At 36.1% G+C, this 23,329-nt stretch overlaps 1 protein-coding gene across 1 annotated transcript in view; it reads left to right on the forward strand.

Moving 5' to 3' along the window:
* Positions 1–23,329, forward strand: part of ATP8A2 (ATPase phospholipid transporting 8A2) — a 1,256,305-nt gene that overhangs the window by 905,230 nt on the left and 327,746 nt on the right. The window contains exons 29-31 of the mRNA XM_053705572.1: positions 9,890–9,951; positions 10,043–10,099; positions 11,229–11,336. Coding sequence (XP_053561547.1) covers positions 9,890–9,951; positions 10,043–10,099; positions 11,229–11,336 — 227 coding nt within the window. The remainder of the gene's footprint in view (positions 1–9,889; positions 9,952–10,042; positions 10,100–11,228; positions 11,337–23,329) is intronic.

A 23,329-nucleotide genomic window follows, 5' to 3' on the forward strand; every position in this document is an offset into this window, starting at 1 on the left:
CCTAACGCACATTTGGCTTTAGCGCAGTTGATCTAGCACAGTGTCAAGGTAGAGCGTGATAACTAATAATCAATTGCATTTCTTCAGGGAGCCTGATAGAAGTCTATAGGAAGAAGACGTTAATCTAGCTGCGATAACCGAAGTCCTGAAGTTAGCGCGCCTGAGTCTTATGCTCGCGTGTTAACTTTTTACTTTCAGCTTGTAATACGCACGCTAATGCAGTCATGTTAGTTTTTTTACTTTTATGAGATTATGAGTGGAGTGCAAAATTGCGCTAACACAAGCATGATATTTGCTCTCCACTCGTAATAACAGCACACGTAAATGTGTGCTGGTATTTGCGGTAAAGCGCAATGCAAGCTTAAACTCGCATTCGCATTGCATGGATGCTTTTCACTCAATAGAGCGTGCTTCTATAGGCTCCAATGGGAGCCTTATTCTCATGCTGTAAGACACGGCATCAGAACTAGCGCAGCAATGGGCAGCAATTTGAAATATATATGTGTATGAATATACACATATTAACACATAAATATATATGTATATAAGCATATACATTTATATTTACAGGGAACACAGTCCCCATAGACCGCAATCTAAAGGCACATTTTTTTATTTTACAAAACCAACACTACACTTTATTTTGGGGGCTTGCAGTAGCATTAACCAGCCACTTGTAATGACTGGTTATTTATTGTGCGCCTGTAAATGGGTGAATTTGCCCGTTTACGGGCGCACAATAAATAAGCGCTCCACTTGTAAACTAGCCTTTAGTGTTTGAGATGAGAAAAAAAAAATGAGCGCGTCACTTGTAATCTGGCCCATAAATTGGGAAATTACACTTTTAGTTTAATGTACTGTTAAGTAATTTGCTAAAAGCCAGTATGCTGATTGATTAGTCTGAAAAAAACGTGTTATTTATCCTGCGTTCACATTATGTTCACTGCACCAAATTATCCCTGCAGTTCTGTTGTGTAATTTGACTAAGGAACTGTGACTGCTGTCCAAAACTACACTGGAATACATCTTCTCTTTGACAAAAGACATGATCAAAAAATAATCCACTGACTAAAAGCAATTGTTTTTGTAAGCTTGACAAATAAACCTCATACATGAAACAGTAATCCAATGCCTTGCACAGGGAATTTGTAATACTGACATTTGTAGCTGATTTCCAGCCAATATGATTACTTTATCTTTTTTTAAGAAAATGAAGTGTTCTTGTCTAAACTAAACAATGTGAGCGCATGTTTATTGGGCCAATAAAAGATATCTCAGCCTGCAACCTTTAAAACATCTATGAATCCCACAGCTTTATATTTGACAAAAACATTTTTTATTGAACTTTTTTTATGAATATTTTTTATAGATTCATTTATGCCAGAAAATCAATCCAAAAATTGGTAGATTATGATTGAACCCGTGAAAATGAAACAAGTGGTATTGGTCAGAAAATACTAATATTTATTAAATAACTATTTTTATGTCAGTGAGTCTGATAATGGTAATAAGGTAATTCAAAACAATTCTTAATTCCATTACAAGGTACATGAAACTTATCTCTTCTTCTGAGGTCAATTAGGGACAGATTACAATGTAGAAACAATTTCAGTGTGAACTATAGCATTGTAAAAGTAACTGTTTTTTCCTACAGGGTTTAAAGAAGTTGTCATTCATATTCGGAAAAATCTGTATTACTCCAAATATTGCCTAATTTGTTCATTCGGCACAGAACCGAATGAACGAATGTCAGCCTGCGTGAATTAAAAGAATAACAAATTAACATATTTAAGAAATTAATATTTGTTCATTCTTTATTCTTTTCATAAAAAAACACTAACCTAAGCTATTAACCCCTAGACCACCACAACCCACATCGCAAATACCCACTACACTAAACCGCCACGACCCCCACCACAAAAACGTGCTACACTACTTAACCCCTAATCCGTCACAACCTCCATGGCAAAAACCTGCTTCACTAAACCGCAACACTACTTAACCCCTAAACTGCCACATACCCCATCGCAAAAACGTCCTACACTACTTAACCCCTACACTGCCACAACCTCCATCATAAAAGCCCCTGTCACGGCCCTGTCTGGGATTGAACCTGGGGCTTCTGATTAAAGTGGGCATTCCAGACTTCAACCTCAAAAGGGCATTCCTGTCTTCAGCCTAAGTTGGCACTTTGTTCCTGACCTTCCAGTGGGCACTCCAGTCTCGGCCTTAGAGTGGGCAATTCTGTTCCTGGCCATATTGTGGGTATTACCTCCAATTCTAGCTTTGGAGTGAGCACACCTGCTCACCTATCCTGCTTTACATATCCGATCCTTCAGTGTCCTGTACAATACAATTTCATGATTCAGACAGAGCATGCAATTTTATACAACTTTCCAATTAACTTATCTTATCAAATATGCTTTGTTCTCTTTAATTGAAGAGTAAAACTAGATAAATAATGTTTCAAAACACTGCTGCCATAGAGCAATAAAGACACGTGCACACTCCTTATATGCCTACCTAGTTTTACTCTTCAATAAAGGGTACCAAGAGAACCACGCAAATTTGAAAAGAGAAAAAAATTGGAAAGTTGTTGTGGTAATTAGAAGGCCGCTAATTGCAGCTGCGCACCACACTTCTATTATTCCTGGCAGTGAAGGGGTTAATCAGGTAGCTTAAAAGGTTAAGGTTAGCTTTATTGTAGAGATTAGCCTCCTACCTGACACTCCCACCCCCTGATCCCTCCCCAGCAGCTCTCTTACCCCCCCCCCCCCCCCCCCCCCCCCCCCTGGTCACCCCCATCTTAAGTACTGGCAGACAGTCTGCCAATACAAACTTTTTTTTTTTAACATAATTTTTTTTATTTTGTTTCTGCAGTGTATGATTGCCCTAATCTTCAAACCTCCCTGATCCCTAACTATTGCTGCCATCTTAGTTACTGGCAGCTATCTGCCAGTACCTGAAAAATGTTTTTAAAAAAAATAAAAAATAATAATAATATTTTTTATTTTTTTGTAACTGTTCCATAGCGTAGTGTCCCGTCCCCCCACCCGCAATCTTTATATTATAGGGTTCCCCACACCCCCTTTTCCTTAGTGTAGCTGCCCCATCCCTCCCTGTCCCTTAAAAAAAATCCTAGCGTAGGGCACCTCTCACTTTCTCCCACTCCCGCCCACCTCCCCTGCTGGGAGGCGGGAGATGCCTCAAGCTTCAGGAGCTCCAGATCTCGGCTGTAACTTAACAGCCGAGATTACTGGAGCATCGTGAAGTGACAACGTATATATACGTTGTGTGGTACGATAGCTAAAGTACCACACAATGTAAATATACGCCGTTTTGGGTGAAGGGGTTTAAAATTAATGCTCTATCCGAATCATGAAAGTTTAATTTTTACTTTATGGTCCCTTTAAGAGACAAGGAGGTGCTGTAGGCATCCATTTCCCTCTTTGTATCAGTACAACATAACCTCTTATTTCATTCCCTACAGTCTCTATGTTGTGCTAATACTATAAAGAACATGTTATTTTGTTATCACTGCTGTACCAGTAAGACACAAAGTGATATTCTCCAGGTAGCAGAGCTTCAGTTCTTCTCTTCTCTGCTCATTTTAAAGCCTCAATCATTTGCAAATAAATCCAGCACCCAACAGAAGTGACAGTGCACATGCATAATAATTCAGACAAGAAGGGACAGTGCACATGCATAATGATTCAGACAAGAAGGGACAGTGCACATGCATAATAATTCAGACAAGAAGGGACAGTGCACATGCATAATAATTCAGACAAGAAGGGACAGTGCACATGCATAATAATTCAGACAAGAAGGGACAGTGCACATGCATAATAATTCAGACAGCGCATGAGCAGCGTAACTTTCTTCTGGCACCATAGCTATAAAGCATCAAGGCACAGGTAGACTTTAAAAATGTAGCTGCTCCTCGGGGGACTAAAAAAATTGACATTAAAGTGTCCATTATTTTTTCTATAACTTTGCTGGAAATCAGTTTAAATACTGGACTGTCCAGTTTAATCTATGGGGATAGGGATAAACTGGCACTACACTGGTTTTAAGTAAGAAAAAGAATCATTAGATTCCGGTGCTACCCCTTGGAAACAATTGGTTAACAAAAGGGAGAAAAAGGATAGACAGGGGTTTGTATAGCACTCATACTTACTTATGTGGGTATGAAGTTAGTTAAAAAAAACTATACTTTAATTATTTGTTTAAAAGATATGGGGTAACAACCCCTACCGTTACACACAAACCACTACCTAATATCATGAAACTAAACTAAACTAAAAACAAGCCAACAGTCACTTCTCTGTTTCCTGGCCGATAGCAGGAAACGTCGGCATCAGGTGGCTGAAGTGACTGACCGGCAATATACAAAATATTTAGAGCAAACGCGTTTCGGCTATGACCTAGCCTTTCTCAATGCTATATTTTGCTGACAGTTAGTGAACCCGAGGCTGCCGGGTGAGCGGACTTTTAAACCCATTCTCGGACCGAGAATTAGCCAATTGGGTGAGTCTTTGAGAAGACGCCTTCTTAGTATCCAATGGTTACGCTGGGTGAGAGACGCCTACACACCTGATTGGACTATATGGCTGAGAAGTGTATTGGGTATGTCGCGCATGCGTGTTACTCCACTAATAGCCTCTATAGAGGATCACTTGTATGACAACTGCTATATTTCCAAACAATATATATCTATGTTAATTAAACAAGTAAGTATCGTCTTCCAACGTAAACCATTCAAAACCTAAACTTCAACAATATTATACACACACGATTCCAGTATAGCGATTATTATGTACCCAAGCTTAAATAGTGCTATACCGTTATAAAGTTTTTACAGCACTAATAACAGCCACAATACCAATGTTAGCCATATGTTAAACCAAATAATGCTAACCACTGTACATTAAAAGCTTTATTCTGATGATAAAGAATTATCACATAAGTATCTGGCCAAACTAAAGTATATTGGGTTACATACTTGGTTATAATAATTCCCACAAAAAATAATATTTCTTGGAATTTATGTGGGTATGATCCAATTTATAACCTCCATATATAGCGATAGTAATTGGTGTGAAAAGTGAGTTCTTAGGCTTAATCCTCACTAGTTTATCACCAAATGTCTGCTTAGTAATGTACAGGTGACGCAATGGTATTACGTCTAAGGCTACAATATTGGTTTTTAATTCCGCTATTAATGGCATTAATATGATACTTGGGAAACCACAGACTTAGAATCCTACGGTAAATATCTTTTAATAATTATTGATTATTTACATTGTGGTTCTAAAAGAAAAAGTTTACCTAGATATATATTTTCTTTCTGGGTCCCAATCTGTACACACATAGTATTGACCAGATATCCTAGATCTTGAGGATCCTGGTCAGGCATATATTATGCACAGACTGGGACCAGCAAGCAGTGCTATAACGTTCCATACAAGAAGTGATCTCTTACTGCTATACATCTCATCAGATATATACCCAGTAATTGTTGTATTCATTCATACCATGAGGCATGACGGTATTTAAATTGAAAACCCATTTGGTTTCCAACTGTAACAATTTATCCTCAGTGTTGCCTCCTCTTATTCCGGGCTTCAATTTCTCTAGACCCCAACATTTTAGGGCATTAGGTTTCCCATTATGACATTGTAAGAAATGCCTAGCGACACTGGTAATTTGTTTAGATTTGTCTACATCTCTTTGAGCTGTTCTAATATTACTTAGGTGTTCAGTTATACGTGTACACATACTCCTTGTTGTCATTCCTATGTAATATAGATTGCAGCTACAGGATATACAGTAGATAACATTTGTACTTTGACAATTTATATGTTGTTTGATATTACAGGTTCTTCCAAATCTATCCACTATTTTTTGTTTTTTAACCATGTGTTGGCATACTGAACAGTGTCCACATGCTATGGAGCCCTCATATATAGGTAACTTCTTAGCATTTCTATCATAATGGCTTGTAACCAGTGTATCCTTGATATTTCTAGCACGTCTGTATGTCACTAGTGGCTTCTCTGTTATTAAGGGTTTTAATAGATCATCCCTAGTTAGGACATGCCAATGTTTAGTCAGGATCTCGATGATTTGATCACTTTGTGCGGAATAAGTGGTAATACATCTTAAGGGGGTATTTTTCTCCTTAATTTTAGGGGTGAGTAATTCTGTTCTATCTTTAAGTAATGCTCTGTTATATGCTCTGGCAAGCAATTTTTTTGAATAGCCTCTTTCCAGTAACCTTTGTCTTAGTTCTCTAGCAGCTATTTTAAAATTCTCAATGGTGCTACAATTTCTCCTTAAGCGTATATATTCGCCCATCGGTAGTCCTCTAATAGTAGCAGGATGATGATGACTGCTTGCATGCAAAATATTATTAGTGGACGTGGGTTTCCTATATGCTTCAGTCACAATTGAATTATCAGTTTTTTCAATTGTGAGATCCAAAAACTCTACTTTAGACTTTTGTATATTGGATGTAAGATATAGTCCAAAAGGGTTTTCATTTAGTGTTGTAATGAGATCATGTAGGAGATTCTCAGGACCATTCCATATAAATAGAATGTCATCTATATATCTGGACCAGTGGGAGATATATTTGGTGAGATGTTTAAGATTGTCATTAAACACCACAGTTTCCTCCCACCAGCCCAGATATATATTAGCGTAGGTTGGGGCACACACAGTGCCCATCGCTGTCCCACAGGTCTGTAAATAGAACTTATCATCGAATACGAAGAAATTATGAGTTAGAATAAACTCTATCATATTCAATAAAAATTCTTTAACCTCCTCACTCATACTGGTATTTTGATTAAGAAAGTGTGACACCGCTCTACATCCCCAATGTGTTTTTATACTCGTGTAGAGCGATTCCACGTCACAAGTTACCAGTACTGAATTGCTGTCAATGTTGATCTCATTAAGTTTGTTTAACAAATGCATCGTATCTTTGGTGTGCGATGGAAGTGATTCAACAATATATCTTAATCTTGCGTCTATGTATTTGCTGGCTTTTTCAGTAAGGGAGCCTATTCCAGACACTATTGGTCTGCCTGGTGGTTTACGTGCATCCTTATGTATTTTGGGCAGCAAATACAAAGTAGCTGTTTTTGGTTCTTTTACTTCTAGAAATTTAAATTCCTTCTGATCTATAACACCATTGTCAAGGGCTGAACGAATCAATTTATTATAACTGTTGAGAAACATCTCTGTAGGGTTACATAGAAGTGGCTTGTAATTAGATGAATTGTTAAGCTGACGTAATGCTTCCTCCCTATACATCGTGTCAGGCCAAACAACAATGTTGCCGCCTTTGTCACTGCTTTTTATTTGTAAACCTTTCATATTTTTCAATTGTTTCAGGGCTTTAATTTCTTCATTAGATAGATTATGATTGTTAATGCCACTATTGTCCTGTATGTCTAAAATATCTTGACATACAAGATTAAGAAAGGTCAGTGTATTATATGACGTATGATTAGGAGGTACAAATTTGGACTTAGTTTTTAAGATAGTTCGCCAACTAGTGTCCTCATGGTCAGAATTACAGCTAATGGCTTCATCTAACAAAGCAATTAAATCATTAATGGCAGCTTGATCATTAGCATTAAAGGTGTCAGATTCAGAGTTACTGAAGTATTTTTTAAGGAGAATTTTCCGAGTGAATAAGTGAATATCCTTTATAGCCTCAAATTTGTTCAAATTTGGTGTGGGTATGAATGATAAGCCTCTTTTTAGGACAGATATTTGTGCATTAGAGAGAGTAACATCAGAGAGATTAATTATGTTCAATTCTGGAATGTCTACTTCTTTTTGTGTTGTGATTTGTGACTGAATTTTACTTGTCTGCGGGTTCTGGTTCCGATTTTTGCGGCCCCTTCTGGTTCTCCGCCTAAAGGGATATTGGTGTTATTAATTTTATGAGGTACAATTCTATTTTTCAGAATAGTTCTAGGTAAGGTTTCGCCATCAGATAAATCTACATCTGTACTATCACCTTCTCTGTCTGATGTGTCTGCATCTAGACTAGCGGTCTTATTCTGCCCCCAAGAGTAGATTGTATCAGAAGAATAATCATTGAGATCTCTATCAATCTTACGTTCTTTCCTCTCTGAAATAAAACGTGCAAACTTCTCAACTTCTCCCTTAGTTTTATTATATGACTTTTGAAACTCTTCATTTAATTCATATTGTTTAAGTTCATCGCACAGTTTGGAAATGCCCTCATTAATATCATTTAATTTATCTAATTCATATTCAGTTAGATATCCCATTAATTTAAGCGAGCATTCAGTCAGGGCACTTTCCCATTTGATTTTAAATTCAGGTTTATAATCATTGAAAGAGGGAAACAATTTCAATCTTAGGCCTCTTGGAATGACACTGTTATCTTTATAAAGAAAGAAAATATATATCTAGGTAAACTTTTTCTTTTAGAACCACAATGTAAATAATCAATAATTATTAAAAGATATTTACCGTAGGATTCTAAGTCTGTGGTTTCCCAAGTATCATATTAATGCCATTAATAGCGGAATTAAAAACCAATATTGTAGCCTTAGACGTAATACCATTGCGTCACCTGTACATTACTAAGCAGACATTTGGTGATAAACTAGTGAGGATTAAGCCTAAGAACTCACTTTTCACACCAATTACTATCGCTATATATGGAGGTTATAAATTGGATCATACCCACATAAATTCCAAGAAATATTATTTTTTGTGGGAATTATTATAACCAAGTATGTAACCCAATATACTTTAGTTTGGCCAGATACTTATGTGATAATTCTTTATCATCAGAATAAAGCTTTTAATGTACAGTGGTTAGCATTATTTGGTTTAACATATGGCTAACATTGGTATTGTGGCTGTTATTAGTGCTGTAAAAACTTTATAACGGTATAGCACTATTTAAGCTTGGGTACATAATAATCGCTATACTGGAATCGTGTGTGTATAATATTGTTGAAGTTTAGGTTTTGAATGGTTTACGTTGGAAGACGATACTTACTTGTTTAATTAACATAGATATATATTGTTTGGAAATATAGCAGTTGTCATACAAGTGATCCTCTATAGAGGCTATTAGTGGAGTAACACGCATGCGCGACATACCCAATACACTTCTCAGCCATATAGTCCAATCAGGTGTGTAGGCGTCTCTCACCCAGCGTAACCATTGGATACTAAGAAGGCGTCTTCTCAAAGACTCACCCAATTGGCTAATTCTCGGTCCGAGAATGGGTTTAAAAGTCCGCTCACCCGGCAGCCTCGGGTTCACTAACTGTCAGCAAAATATAGCATTGAGAAAGGCTAGGTCATAGCCGAAACGCGTTTGCTCTAAATATTTTGTATATTGCCGGTCAGTCACTTCAGCCACCTGATGCCGACGTTTCCTGCTATCGGCCAGGAAACAGAGAAGTGACTGTTGGCTTGTTTTTAGTTTAGTTTAGTTTCATGATATTAGGTAGTGGTTTGTGTGTAACGGTAGGGGTTGTTACCCCATATCTTTTAAACAAATAATTAAAGTATAGTTTTTTTTAACTAACTTCATACCCACATAAGTAAGTATGAGTGCTGTCCAGTTTAATACCAGACACCTGTCATTCCTAACAACAATGCACCAGTGTTACAAGAGTAAAGCTGAGCAGAAAGGAACGCTGAGTAAACATTTCCTCCGAAATTATTTGTGTGCTTGTTAGTATACAGTTCTGTATTTAGGCCTTGAAAAGTCATGGCAGGGGACTATGTACCATTTTTAGCAGCCTTAGGTTTTTTTCAATGTACAGCATTACTGTTTCTGATGTTCAGCAACTGTACACTTATCTGATTGTCTTTCCAGATGCTGTATTTACCAGTGGGCATGTTACAGACTATTTATTTGTTGGAAACATTGTTTACACTGTAAGTACAGATTGCTTAAACAATTATCCAGTTTTATTGACATCCAGCCTCTAAGTTGTTTTCATTTTTATTTCTCTGTTTATATTTGCAGTATGTTGTGGTGACGGTCTGTCTAAAAGCTGGCTTAGAGACCACCGCATGGACAAAGGTAAGCCACAAACATCCCTATAAATACAGTGGTTTCCTTGTACATAGATAAGGAGTTAGGCTTGAAATAGCACATGGAAAACAAGTGATGATACCTGCTGGTTAACTCCTTAGCTGCTAGTCCTCACTGGCAGCTAGAGGGTAGGACAGATGAGACCTAAAATATGAAACAGAACATAGGGACAAGACATTAGTTGTAATGGGTTGTTGTGACCATAGAGGTATCACTTGATACAGAACAAAACCTGGTGAATGCGTGTAGCTGTGAGGTATCTCTCCACCAAAGTGTCCTACAGCCTCTCTTCCCTGCTGTGTCACTCAGAAATCTAAATCTATAAAAATAATACAGGAATAATTCTTGTACAGTATTTTACACAGGCATGGGCACAAATTAATTTGTTATTCGATTGCAAAACAAATTGACACATTGTAACCACTTTTATCTGAAATTTGTTCATTCATTTATTTCTTCTTTTAGTTTCTCAATTTACAAGATAGGGGAAACTAAATAAACCAATAAAGAAATGAGCGATTTCAGATAAAATTAGTTATAATTCATGCTTTTTTGCAAATGAATAACAAAAACATTTTTTTTCACATTTGGCAGCACCATGGTAGAATTAGGAACATTAAAATAAAAATATACTCAAGTAAGCAACTGATAAGAGTTCACCTTATTCAGAGCAGCAGCAGATGTAAACCCCTATCAAATGGACTGGGCTCCCAGGAAGTCGATTTCTGCTGTCGCCAATTATTTACGTAGCTTTTCTATAGCCAGTAGTACAGTATTAACATGTTTAATATAGATGGCGATATCAACAGGCAAAAGCAGCTATTTCAATTTACAAAAAGTGAAGGAGCTATTTGTAAACAATTTAGTATAATCCAGCAGGTAAAATAGATCATTAGGAACATAAACCGGAGAAAGATTTTAATATTAATTTTAATATTGTGTGGTTTGGAAGAAGTTGTTCATTCATGTTTAATAATGAAAATGGCTTTTATGGGTCCTGGTCAGAGGATATAGTTCCATGAGAGACATCTTCTTTTACAAAGTACTTTTGATGTCACTTATACGTATGGTCATGTTGATGCTAAAGACTCATATATCTGCATTTTTCACCTTACAGTTCAGTCACCTGGCCGTTTGGGGGAGTATGCTGATGTGGCTGGTATTTTTGGGTGCCTATTCTTCAATCTGGCCCACCATTCCCCTTGCACCAGATATGCTTGGACAGGTATGGTTATACTTTATAGAATGGTAACAAAAATGTAAAACAGACTCACAACTGATTTGAAGACACTTATTTACCATTAAACCAAAAAAAACTTCATTCAGTCTGTAGTTTAAAGATGGCAGCTGTCTGTGCTGGCAACATTATTGTAAGTACAATTTTATATTACTAATTATTTATGCAAAAAAGCCATTTGTAATATCTATAACTTTTAAAAGTTTGGGGTAATTTCCATGTTATTTTAAAGGTAACGTGTTTTAAAATGGAAGATGTGATAAACATATGTCTATTTATGCTTATGTTACTTTTCTATGCATCTAATAATATTAACAGCCAAAAAAATAACACTTGGTTAAGAAGTGTTGTATGAGGTCTCAGTTGACTAATCACTACTTCATTATAATTATTGATTCCTTCTCTTTTTGCTGCAGGGCTAGTAGTTATAGACTTTCTGGGTGAAAATGTTTAAAGTTTATTACTGTTTTCTTTATTTTAAAGAGATAGCTTGTCAGTTTGGCTCCTCAGCTGCTAACAGTTCGTGTAATCATCATCATATAATGCTCTAAAGCTCTTCCCTTCAGTTTTCTGCTTGATGTTTTGTCACTCCTGTTTGTATTCTTACCTCTTTACTCACTTCCCTTTCCTCCCCATAGAAAATGATGGTATGATCTCTGATCAAGGCCACCTAACCAAGACTAAGGGCCTGATGAAAAAATCTTTTGAGGTTTTTTCGAGCATTATATTGTAATGTAGGTGACGCCACATCCAAATCTCTGCATAGCGTTTCCAATTTAAAGACCGACTTTCTACATTTTTTTAAAGGTACCTTACAGTTCAGAGTAGACTTCTTAAATATTCTCACCAGAGCTGAGAGCTTCAGATCATCTGGCCCCAAATCTTCCCCAAGAAGCTTAGAGCTATTGCTACATTTCTTGTCTTCTTTTCTATGCAAGTTTATTCTCATCTGAGGCAAACTCTTAGGGTTTTTTGCAGAACAAGCGTCTGTCACATATGGCCCACATACTCAATTTGGGATCCAATAACATCTCCCCTCTCCCACCCAATGTCTCCATAAAACTTCCTCTAGAGGTTACACCCTTCCTACTTTTGGTTATCCTATCTGTAGTAATATCTACTTTCTTGAATCTAGTTGATCCATGTATTTAATTTGTCAACTCCAGATTTGCTTACACTCTACCGTACACTCCACAACTACTCTGCTGCACATTTCAGTCACTAGATCAAACAGGTACTTGTTTACACCTAAGCAACGAGTGAAAAATGTTTCTTTCAAAAATCTTCAAGAGGAACGTTTTACCAGTTCATGCCATCATCACATAAAAGAATAACTATCCCCAAGAAATTGATTAGATGTATAGAGAGAAAAAAATATTTCTTATTTATTTTGATTGAATTTGTTTGAAGCATGCCTGCTTGTTCCATGTGCCCTAGAGAGCCCAAAAAGCAAATTCTATAACCTAAGTTTCCTTTAAAATGCTTGGCTACAATTAAGTAAAATAAAATAAACATACCAGAGTTTTGCAAACTGACAGTTTCTGGTGTACTGTGTCCTTCCTTCACATACAGATTCCAGTCAAAAAATTGCCTTTCTAAAATTATTTGAGGGATCTTGCAGCACTGACGATGTCTTCGAAAATTTTACGCCAAAGGGGGGAGCTTTAGATCATCAAATACGGTGCCAATCTACTGTAAAGCGGACTTTATGTTAACTTTTTTACCCCTTAATTCACCTTCTTGCTTGTGGCATCACATTAATTAATTAAAAATTAAAAGTAGTATCTTATACTGTTAAATGAGGAAGCAGAAAAAATATGCATGCACTGAAGAATATGATCAGTATAGCACGTAATGTGAGATCTAATGAAACGTATTAGTAGAATCATTCAGTGCAAGTTTACATACTTAAAAAGAACAGGTGGTGATACCTCACCAAGCCTCTGAGAGCCTCAGAGATTATTTTAGGTCAAGGTTCTATATCACTTAAACACTTGCAATAACATCTGCAAATTTGTATTTCTAATTATCACCTTTTAGCTCACCAGTATCATATTAGAACAAATGGAAAACTCAAAGAGAATTGCAGGCTGGAGGCAATTTGATAGAAAAATATGGTTGCAAACTTTAGAATAAGATTATAGGGGGCTGTGAGTAATGTCTTGTTTTGCCGTCTTCCTCAACAACCTACTAACATATATCACACATCAGCAGCTTTACGTTGCAGAGCAAGCATACTTTCATAGCATGTTAGAAACTGGACTGAGAGTGCCCACAGTCATAGTTCCTATTCATAATATCATCCCAATGACAATATTGCCTGGGTAATAATACTGAGGTTGCTACAACAATATTGCACTGAATGTATTTTTAATGCAGTAATGTTGCACCAAGAATTTCAGCTTTGCAGTCATAATGGAGTGGAAGTACAATATGTTTACTGCTTAGATGCTAAAGAAGGTTCCAACAAATGTCACGCCAGTGATATGGGGCCTCATGATGTAAAGGTCTCCACTCTGGTCAGATGATCTAAGACATCTCATTAGTACTGTGAGGTCCCTCAAATAATTCTGTAACAGAAAATATTAGCATTAGAGTTGTTTATCTTGCTATGCAAGGTTCTGGGTGTGAAAAAGAGACACATTGTAATATAATGTTCAAAAAAGCCCCCGAAGATGTTGATTTCTCCCTATGCTGGCGAGTTTTTGATCATCTGGTCCATTATGAACATGGTATTGGTGCAGCACAGATGTGGGCAAATATACTAAGTCATGCATGAAGGTCACTTCTAGGATAAAGGTAGAAATTACTACAGCTATGTTCATTCAGGTCATGTAGGGGATTGGAGAATAAGTTATTGAAGTTGTTCAATATCATGGAGATTGGGTAGAAGTAATGTAAATAAAATTAAAAGTGTTAGGTCCATGAGAGTAAGGAGGGATTTAAAGTTTTGTAACTGGATATGAAAGAGGTTAAAGGGGCAGGATGATTGAATGGTCCAGGAACCTAAGTGAATGTATGGAAGTGTCAGAGAGACAAAATTGTTTGTGAGTTGGGAGAAAAATGAATTATGGTTCTATATGGTACATTAGGAGCGATTGTGATATAAGGACTAGTTAAAGTTACGATGTAGTCAATTTATCTCTCTCCACTAGCAGAGCTATGAGAGCTTCCTTTGTTGACCAATAAGCAGGAAGTATACAATCAGTACTGCAGTATTATATATATATATATATATATATATATATATATACATGGTAGAATTTTTTTTGTTTGAGTAGAATATCCCTTTAAGTAATTAATCTAAACTACGCTGGCAAAGTCATTTTCTTCAAGAAAGATTGGACATTCTTTCTAGTGAAATTATAAATTAAATGAATTGACCTTTTCAGCTGCTCTCATTTAATTATTTTGCAGAAGTAATTCATTAATTTTCTCATTTACCAAATGAGATAACACCCTTCATTTAGCAGTATCTATTCAGTAGGGATTATTAAAGTAATTTAATGAGCCAATATTAAACTGACATTGTACTTGCAGAGATCTTTGTCTTTTGTATAGGCTGCAGAAATTACATTTCCAAACTATCCTTGAAAAATGTCTTAGTCATAAATATAAAATGTTTGCTAATTACATAATCTTTGCAAGCAGTAAAAATCCTAAAGGTTGAAAATACATTTATGCTATTCTGTAATATATAGTGGATTTTAGCATTTTGTGATTGAGTAGAACATGGGGCATATTTATCAGGCGCCGAATGGAGCTTGATGCCCCGTGTTTCTGGCGAGCCTGCAGGCTCGCCAGAAACAGCAGTTATGAAGCAGCGGTCACAAAGACTTCTGCTCCATAACCTGTCCGCCTGCTCTGAGCAGGCGGTCATACATTGCCGAAAATCAACCCGATCGAATACGATCGGGTTGATTGACACCCCCTGCTGGCGGCCTATTGGCCGCGAGTCTCCAGGGGGCGGCATTGCGCCAGCAGCTCTTGTGAGCTGCTGGTGCAATGCTGAATACGGCGAGCGTATTGCTCGCCTTATTCAGCGAGGTCTGTCGGACCTGATCCGCACTGTCCGATCAGGTCTGACAGACCTTGATAAATATGGGCCTATGTATTTAAATATCTCCATTAAATACAGCGGAAATCCTAGATATTCAGACTTTAGTGAGGTGTTAACAGCTTTGTCTATTTGTGTGTATTGCATATTCTGAATGGTGTATTCTACTTGTGTCAATGTTGTGTTTATTTATTACTAAGGGGCATGAAGCTCAAATCTTAAATGGACATGGACACCCAAAATGTTTCTTTTATGAATCAGATACGATATGCAATTTTAAACAGCTTTCCATTTAACTTCTATCAATTTTGCTTTATTCTCTTGGTATACTTTACTGAAGGAGCAGCAAAGCACTACTGGGAGCTATCTGAACACATTGGTAAGCCAATAATATGAGGTATATATGTGCAGCCACCAATCAGGAGCTAGCACCCAGCTCCTGAACCTACCTTGGTATTCTTTTCAACAAAGGATACCAAGAGAACCAAAACAAATTAGATAAGATGTCAATTGGAAATTTGTTTAAAATTGTATGATCTATCTTAATCATCAAAGAAAATGTTTGGGTTTCATGTTAAAAAATGTTTAATTATAATACTTTGCATTGCACATTCATTAGTTGTTTGGAACAGTTCACTACTGTGTTTTTCACTGCCCCTTGAGAAGCTTAAATTCAATCTTGACATCAGTGCAGGAGCTCATTTACATATGTTACTAAATGGCCACAGTAAAGGAAATAAAATAAACATACACAAAAGGATTTTCAAGTACTATGCCCTTGGTCTGTAGAACAATGCAAATGATTGTGGTAATTGCTTTAAAAAATACTAGGTGGATGATTGGCCAGTGATAGGTGAGTACAAGTAGGTGATACTCCTCACTGGCTCACCAAAGGTTTCCTGGCCTGGAGCTGTAATGTTTGCGGCTTTCCAGCGGAACATAACCTGTTTATTTACCATAGGTAGGATTAATAATGCACAAATGACATCTTCTAATGAATTTCAGCATGCATTTTTTTAATAGAATATCTATGCAGAGAAGAATAGTTAAGTCCTCAAGTTTTCATTGCACATATAGGGCTAGATTATGGGTGGAGCGCTAACAGGTACAAGCTAAAAGGGGTTTATTGCGGGTGTTTGCATGCGTCAGTTTTTTTGCTCATATTATAACTTGAAAGTAAATGTAATCGCTTGAGCGCAACTGAAGTTAATGCGCATCGGGTTAGTGCAACCTCAGAGCTCTAGTTTCACAAAACAAAATAAGTGTAAAAATCATTAAAAATACACTAAAATTTTTACTTACACTCATAATAAGACCATCAAATAAAAATTATTTTTACAAAAATTGCATAAGAAAGTTATAAGAGCTCAAACAGATGAGGTTAGGTGTTAGGGGAAAAAAGGCTGCAAAGGGCTTTAACACAGATTTACATACATATACATGTCTAAAGGTGTATATATACTGTATATATATATATATATATATATATATATATATACAGTATATGTGTGTGTGTTTTTATATGTGTGCACATATGTATTTATATGTGTATATATGTATTTACAGACATATATACACATATAAACACAAATACATATATATATATATATATATACTGTATGTATATATATATATATATATATATATATATATATATATATATATACAGTATATGTATGTATATGTGTGCATTGGAGCCCGTTGCAGTTAAGTAGATGAAAACATGTTAAAGCATAATTTTGCAATATTCATTTTTAATGAAGTGTTATACTGTGTGTTTATTGTAAATATTTGACATTCAAATGTTCTGCAAATAGCAGAATATGTTCTATGTATTAAAAATAAATATATATATAATTTTTTTTATTATTATTATTTCATGTCAGGTTGGCGCCCTTGAGAATATGCGATGGGGTTTATGCATGAGTAGAGTAATAGTTTTTTTCCACTGTTTTTGTTCCATTGATTTCTACATGCACATGTACTTTCACATTCATCGGGTTAGTGTGCGAGCGAAAACAATTTTCTTTCAACTTGTAATACATGCACTACCCAACGTGCGCAAAAAGATTACTTCTAGCAGAGTTAACAATCCACTTGTAATAGGGCCCATGATGTTTAAGTATTTCTTTTATGGTTAAAAAATAAAAACAACCACCCACATTTTCGCTATAGAAAATACTGGAGGCGTTACCATAGATCATTCAAAAACTACAAGATAAATGGGTGTGCGCTACGTTTTCTAATGGGTTAGAATAGCATTGAATATGAAAACAGAAAGAGGATTCCTTTCATGAATTGTGACAGTCAAATAATGTTGGATGCATAAATATCCACTTCTGGGTAATTTTTTTTTGCTTTTCTACATTAGAGCTTAAAGTGAATGTAAATTTAGATGATAATGTGCCCGGTTTTTAAAAATCTGATTAAAAACAGGGGCACTTTAATTAATCAAAATTTACATTTCACTTGTGTTGTGAAAATACTTACCTTTTAATCTTGACAGCCGCTGCATTGCTTCCCCCGCCGGTCGCAAAGCCTCAAATGAGGAATCCGGCTTCTTCCAATCACGACGTTGAATCAGACACTGATTCCCCTGGGGGGAAGCTGTGATTGGAGGATGACCGATCCGTCATTTCTGACGTATGAAGAGGCTTGCGACGACCGGGGGAATCGCTGGAGCGTGTGTCAAGATTAAAAGGTAAGTAGTTTCACAACACGAGTGAAATGTAAATTTTGATGAATTAAAGTGCCCCTGTTTTTAATCGGATTTTTAAAAACCGGACACTTTATCATCTAAATTTACATTCACGTTATTCAAACTTTAACAGACTTTTATTGCTTTAGAAACAAATATAATCCAAAAAACTTAAAATAAATCATGGAACATCTTAAAGGTTATGTAAGGTTAAAGCATGTTGCTCAAAGATCAGTAAATATAAGGCTATGCATTTTTTAAAGAATAAATTGTTGTTTCTCTCAAAGCATATTTGTGGTTTTGGAGCTTCAAAGCAGCTGCTATCGACATATTGTAACGTAATACTCCAGACAGCTTCTGAGACAAGTACAGCTCACTAAAACGCTGGTCATTAGTAGTATATTCTAGTTTAATTCTCAGAGAAACTCTATACATTTGGCAATAAAAAAATAAGTGATACGACAAAGCCAAAAGAAATGCAAAGCATGTTCTTTATTTCCTAAAGCAGTAGATGTTGGAAAGGTTCAGTTTCTATATATTTAACTCTTGGCTCTTTATAAACTGGTATCTTGATGTTGGTGGTATTTTCACTACAGTTTCATATTGTGGATTAATATTTAATTAATGAGACATCATACTAATAAATGTTAAATGTTTATCTTATATAATTGTATATACAGTTATCTGTCAAGTCACATACTGAGATACAACTTACATGTAAAGAACATACCTCCTGTAAAGGGTTTAGAGGTATGGCCCTCTCTCTATCTGCAGGCCATAGACTGGCCAATCCCCACCCAGACTCGCCCATGGAATGTCAGATGCCCACAGAGATTCCAGTCACGCCCACAAACTGCCCACAACCCCACCTCTCTGTATGTAACCCCATCCCTCCCATGCGCAGTCGCACCCTCAAATTACCATTAGGCCATTACCCACTAACTTTTAAACTCACACATCTCGGATATCATCAGACAAATGTTGAGAAGTATGGGAGGGGAAGCCAATTCTACTTTTGAAAGAAAGCAACAGTGCAGGGTCATTCTGTAGTATGGCTGCCAGGTGTCCATTGTTGGACTGAATTGGACTGAACTGCCAATTATTTCATCCAGCTATCCAGTAAAATCTTTATTAAAACAGGATTCTTAAAGGGACATGTGCATCCAAATGCTGAATCACTTCAAAGTGGTACAGTATAGCTGTAAAAAGCTGACTTAAAAATAATTTACATGAATATCTCAATGTAAAATAAGATACTTTACCTAAAAATTCCTCAGTAGCCACACCCCACTGTAAATAGATTTTAAACTTGCAATCAGGATGCTAGTCCCATGACTTGCAAGGGATGAGCATCTGGCATTTGCATGCACAGTCTCTTTACTTCCCTCCTCAGGTTAAGAATGATTATTATGAAATCTCACAAGATTATAATGAAATCCTATGAGATCACAATAAAGTGTGAACTTAGCACTGATGATGCTGATTGTTTGCTACTTTTTCTTTTCCACCATGCAGCTCTCAGTAGCTGAAGGATAACTGCTCACAGATCACTTACTCTGGTGAGCTGAAGAAATTTTGAGGTAAAATATTTTCCTTTTTTACAGCAGAGCACTGCTGGTCCAGAGCAGAAACTGCTGCTGATGCAATCAGCAGATCTAGATGCACAACTCAGATACCTAACTAGCGTTGCTGATTAGATCAGCAGCAGCTTCCACTCATAACCAGTAGTGCTCTGCGGGTCACAGGCGGTACTTTGTGGGTGTTAAACACCCACAAAGATGATAGTCTTAAAATGACATACTTTAACAAATCTTTAACAAATTAGAGTACATAATTTTTTACTATTATGGCTCTTTAAATATCCAGTTAATAAGTCCAGTGATCTGTGGCTACATTTTTTCCTATGCATTGATCAGCTCTGTATTTGTTACTCTCAGCAAACAAGGGACAAATCACTGCTCTGTCTGTGTTACCAGCAACCAGGAGAGTAAACTTCTTAATTCGTTAGTTACTTCAGCCAAAGGAGGGCAGTTTAAAGTACTACTTTGTTTGTATTACTAGTAGCTGGGGATAGAATCACTGATTTGTTTGTAACTGGCAGTAAAATTAAATCACGTCCATTCATTTATGAAATTATATATGGAATGGACCGAGGCAGAGGTTTGGGGAGGGATCTCGCTGACCACCATTTCACAGTCATTCCTGGTCGAATATTTTTTCAGGATAGCTGGCAAAGGGGCTACTGAAGATTTAGAGGTTGTTGAAGCAGCCAGAGGACCTCTTAGTAAATTTTACCCACAGCCACACTGTGTAGAAAACCCACAAATAGTTCCAAAACTTGGCACTGGTGCATTTCAGTCAATGGGGTCAATTTATTATTGGGCGAATTGGGCAAATTCACCCTGTTTCCGCGCGAGCCTTTAGGCTCGCTGGAAACAGGAGTTAAGAAGCAGCGTTCTATAGACAGCTGTTCCTTAACTCATACTCCACCTCTGAGGTTGCGTACAGCAATCCGCCCACTCCTATATGATCGGGCTGATTGACACCCCCATCTAGCGGCCAGTTTCTATCTGTATTTGTAGCATTGTTTTGTGGACAGGACATTTATTTGACAGTTCACATTATTGTATTTAATTTGATTTTTATTCACAGCGTCTTATGTTGATGAAATAAAACTAATAAAACAAAAGAAACAAAAAATAGAGACATATTACATATTATATTACATAAACCAGACATAGTTTAAGTGCAAAATGAATTGTCGCTTCAAAACTACCTTTTATAATCTATTTAACCTAATGGTGTATTACTTTTTTTTTGCTCCCTTAGTTGCTAAGAAATCTGCTGCCCCCTGAATCGTTCCCACCTAGCTCATATTTGCCCCATACAGATCTCACAATCGGAGACCAGGAACACATGGATGGGTCATGCACTCCCATTAGACGACCTGGGATCATTGATTTATAATGCAACTAAGAAATATTAAGGGCCAGATTAGAAGTGGAGCGCTCACGCACTAATTGTTCTAGAAGTACGTTTTTTTGTGCACATCAGGTTGCACTCGCATTACAAGTTGAAAGTAAAAGTTATTGCCCTTGCGCTACCTTGATGTGCGCAAAAAGCCAGTTAGAATATTGCGCGTGCAATAACCTTTTCCCCCATAGAAGTCAATAGAGAAAAAAAGGGGAAAAAAAACAATCTCGCTCAAACCTGAACGCATATTCTCAAGTATGTATGTATGTATGTATTGGGTACTTGTAAAGTGCAGCTAATCACCCGTAAGGGTCTCAAGGCGCTGCTCATTTTATCAACCTCGGAAGGATGAAAGGCTGAGTGGACCTCGCCGGGATCAAACCTGCAACCCTTGGGTTGCTATAGAGCTCATCCACACAGTGCCTTAGCATGCTGAGCTATCTGTTCGGCATTATAGTTTATAATGGGCTCTAACCTGAACGCATATTCTCAACTGCACTAACCCAACATGAAAATATGAATATTTGGCATTCCAATGTTCTTCACTTAGAGAAATATGTTCTATTTATTCATAGTAGTAACTTATACCTTAAATCCCCTGTTTAAAATACTATATTATTATGGGTTATAGGTGCCGTGTATTGATGCTTGATACCAGGGTTTGTGGGAGTGGTAAATAACCACATCCAGAAAAGAATACACTAATAGCACTCTAGGTATAGAAAAGAAAGATATCACAGAATTTTATTCAAATAGACAACTTTACAAGAGTTGTTGGAGATGAGGTGCAAATGCTAAAACTTAGCTTTTAATACATCATAAATAAAATAGGAAAATACACACTTAGTTACTTTCAAAGGTAAAGTACATATTACAGGTGGAGTGAAAAAGCCAGTTGTGTACCAGACTGGAGCTAATTAATAAGTAACCAGCAATAACCTTGTATAGCTGGTTAACTTTATTAAAGTAGAAGATGCACCTATAACCCATAATATTATAGTATTTTAAACAGGGGTTTATAAGTTACTCTGTAGTGCCATTGGAATCTCTCTTTTTGCAAAATGTAGCAATATGTATTTATGAATAAATATTAGTGTGTTCTATTCTGGACATATTGCTACAAATATATGTTTTTTGGGTACAATATATATCTATATAGATGATTTTATATAGCTATATACATATATATATATATATATATATATATATATATATATATATATAGGAATATTTATTTAGAAAAACTTATTTCCCTATGTGAAGAACATTGTAATGTGAAATATTTACATTAAATACATAGTTAAAACATTTATTAAATATGAATATTGCATAAATATGTTTTTACATGTTTTCATCTACTTGACAGCAAAGGGCTCCAATGCACTTCTAAATATGTCTTTATATGTGTACATATGTATTTGTATGTTTATATGTGTACATATGTATTTGTATGTTTATATGTGTACATATGTATTTGTATGTTTATATGTGTACATATGTATTTATGTGTTTATATGTGTACATATGTATTTATGTGTTTATATGTGTACATATGTATTTATGTGTTTATATGTGTACATATGTATTTATGTGTTTATATGTGTACATATGTATTTATGTGTTTATATGTGTACATATGTATTTGTATGTTTATATGTGTATATATGTATTTATGTGTTTATATGTGTACATATGTATTTGTATGTTTATATGTGTATATATGTCTGTAAATACATATATACACATATAAATACATCAATACAGTACATACTGTATGTATACATATATATGTATCTACATACAAATCCATATTTAGACATGTAGATGTATTTATCTCTATGTTAAAGCCCTTTGCTGGCCTTTTTTTTTTCTAACACCCGAGATCTCATATCTTTGAGTCTTTACTACGTTTTTGTGCAATATTGTTTTAGAATATTTTTATTACATGGTATTATTATGAGTGCAACTGTACTTTGTAATGTATTTTGGTGTGTTTTGTGACACTTTCTTGTTTCGTGAAACAGTTAACCAGAGCTCTGAGGTCACGGTAATCATTCTAGTGTAAATCGCAATTGCGCTCACGCGTTCACATTTACTTTCAACTTTTAATACGAGCGCAATTCAACTTATGTGCAAACAAATGCAAAAACCCAACATCGCTTGCGCACAAACAATAGCGTAATGTGGCTCATAATAAATATATATAAAACTTGTGGAGAGCATATGAGTGGGAAAGTATCCTGCCATAGAACT

This window comes from Bombina bombina, chromosome 3, assembly GCF_027579735.1.
Source record: "Bombina bombina isolate aBomBom1 chromosome 3, aBomBom1.pri, whole genome shotgun sequence".
NCBI classification, from domain to species: Eukaryota; Metazoa; Chordata; class Amphibia; order Anura; family Bombinatoridae; genus Bombina; species Bombina bombina.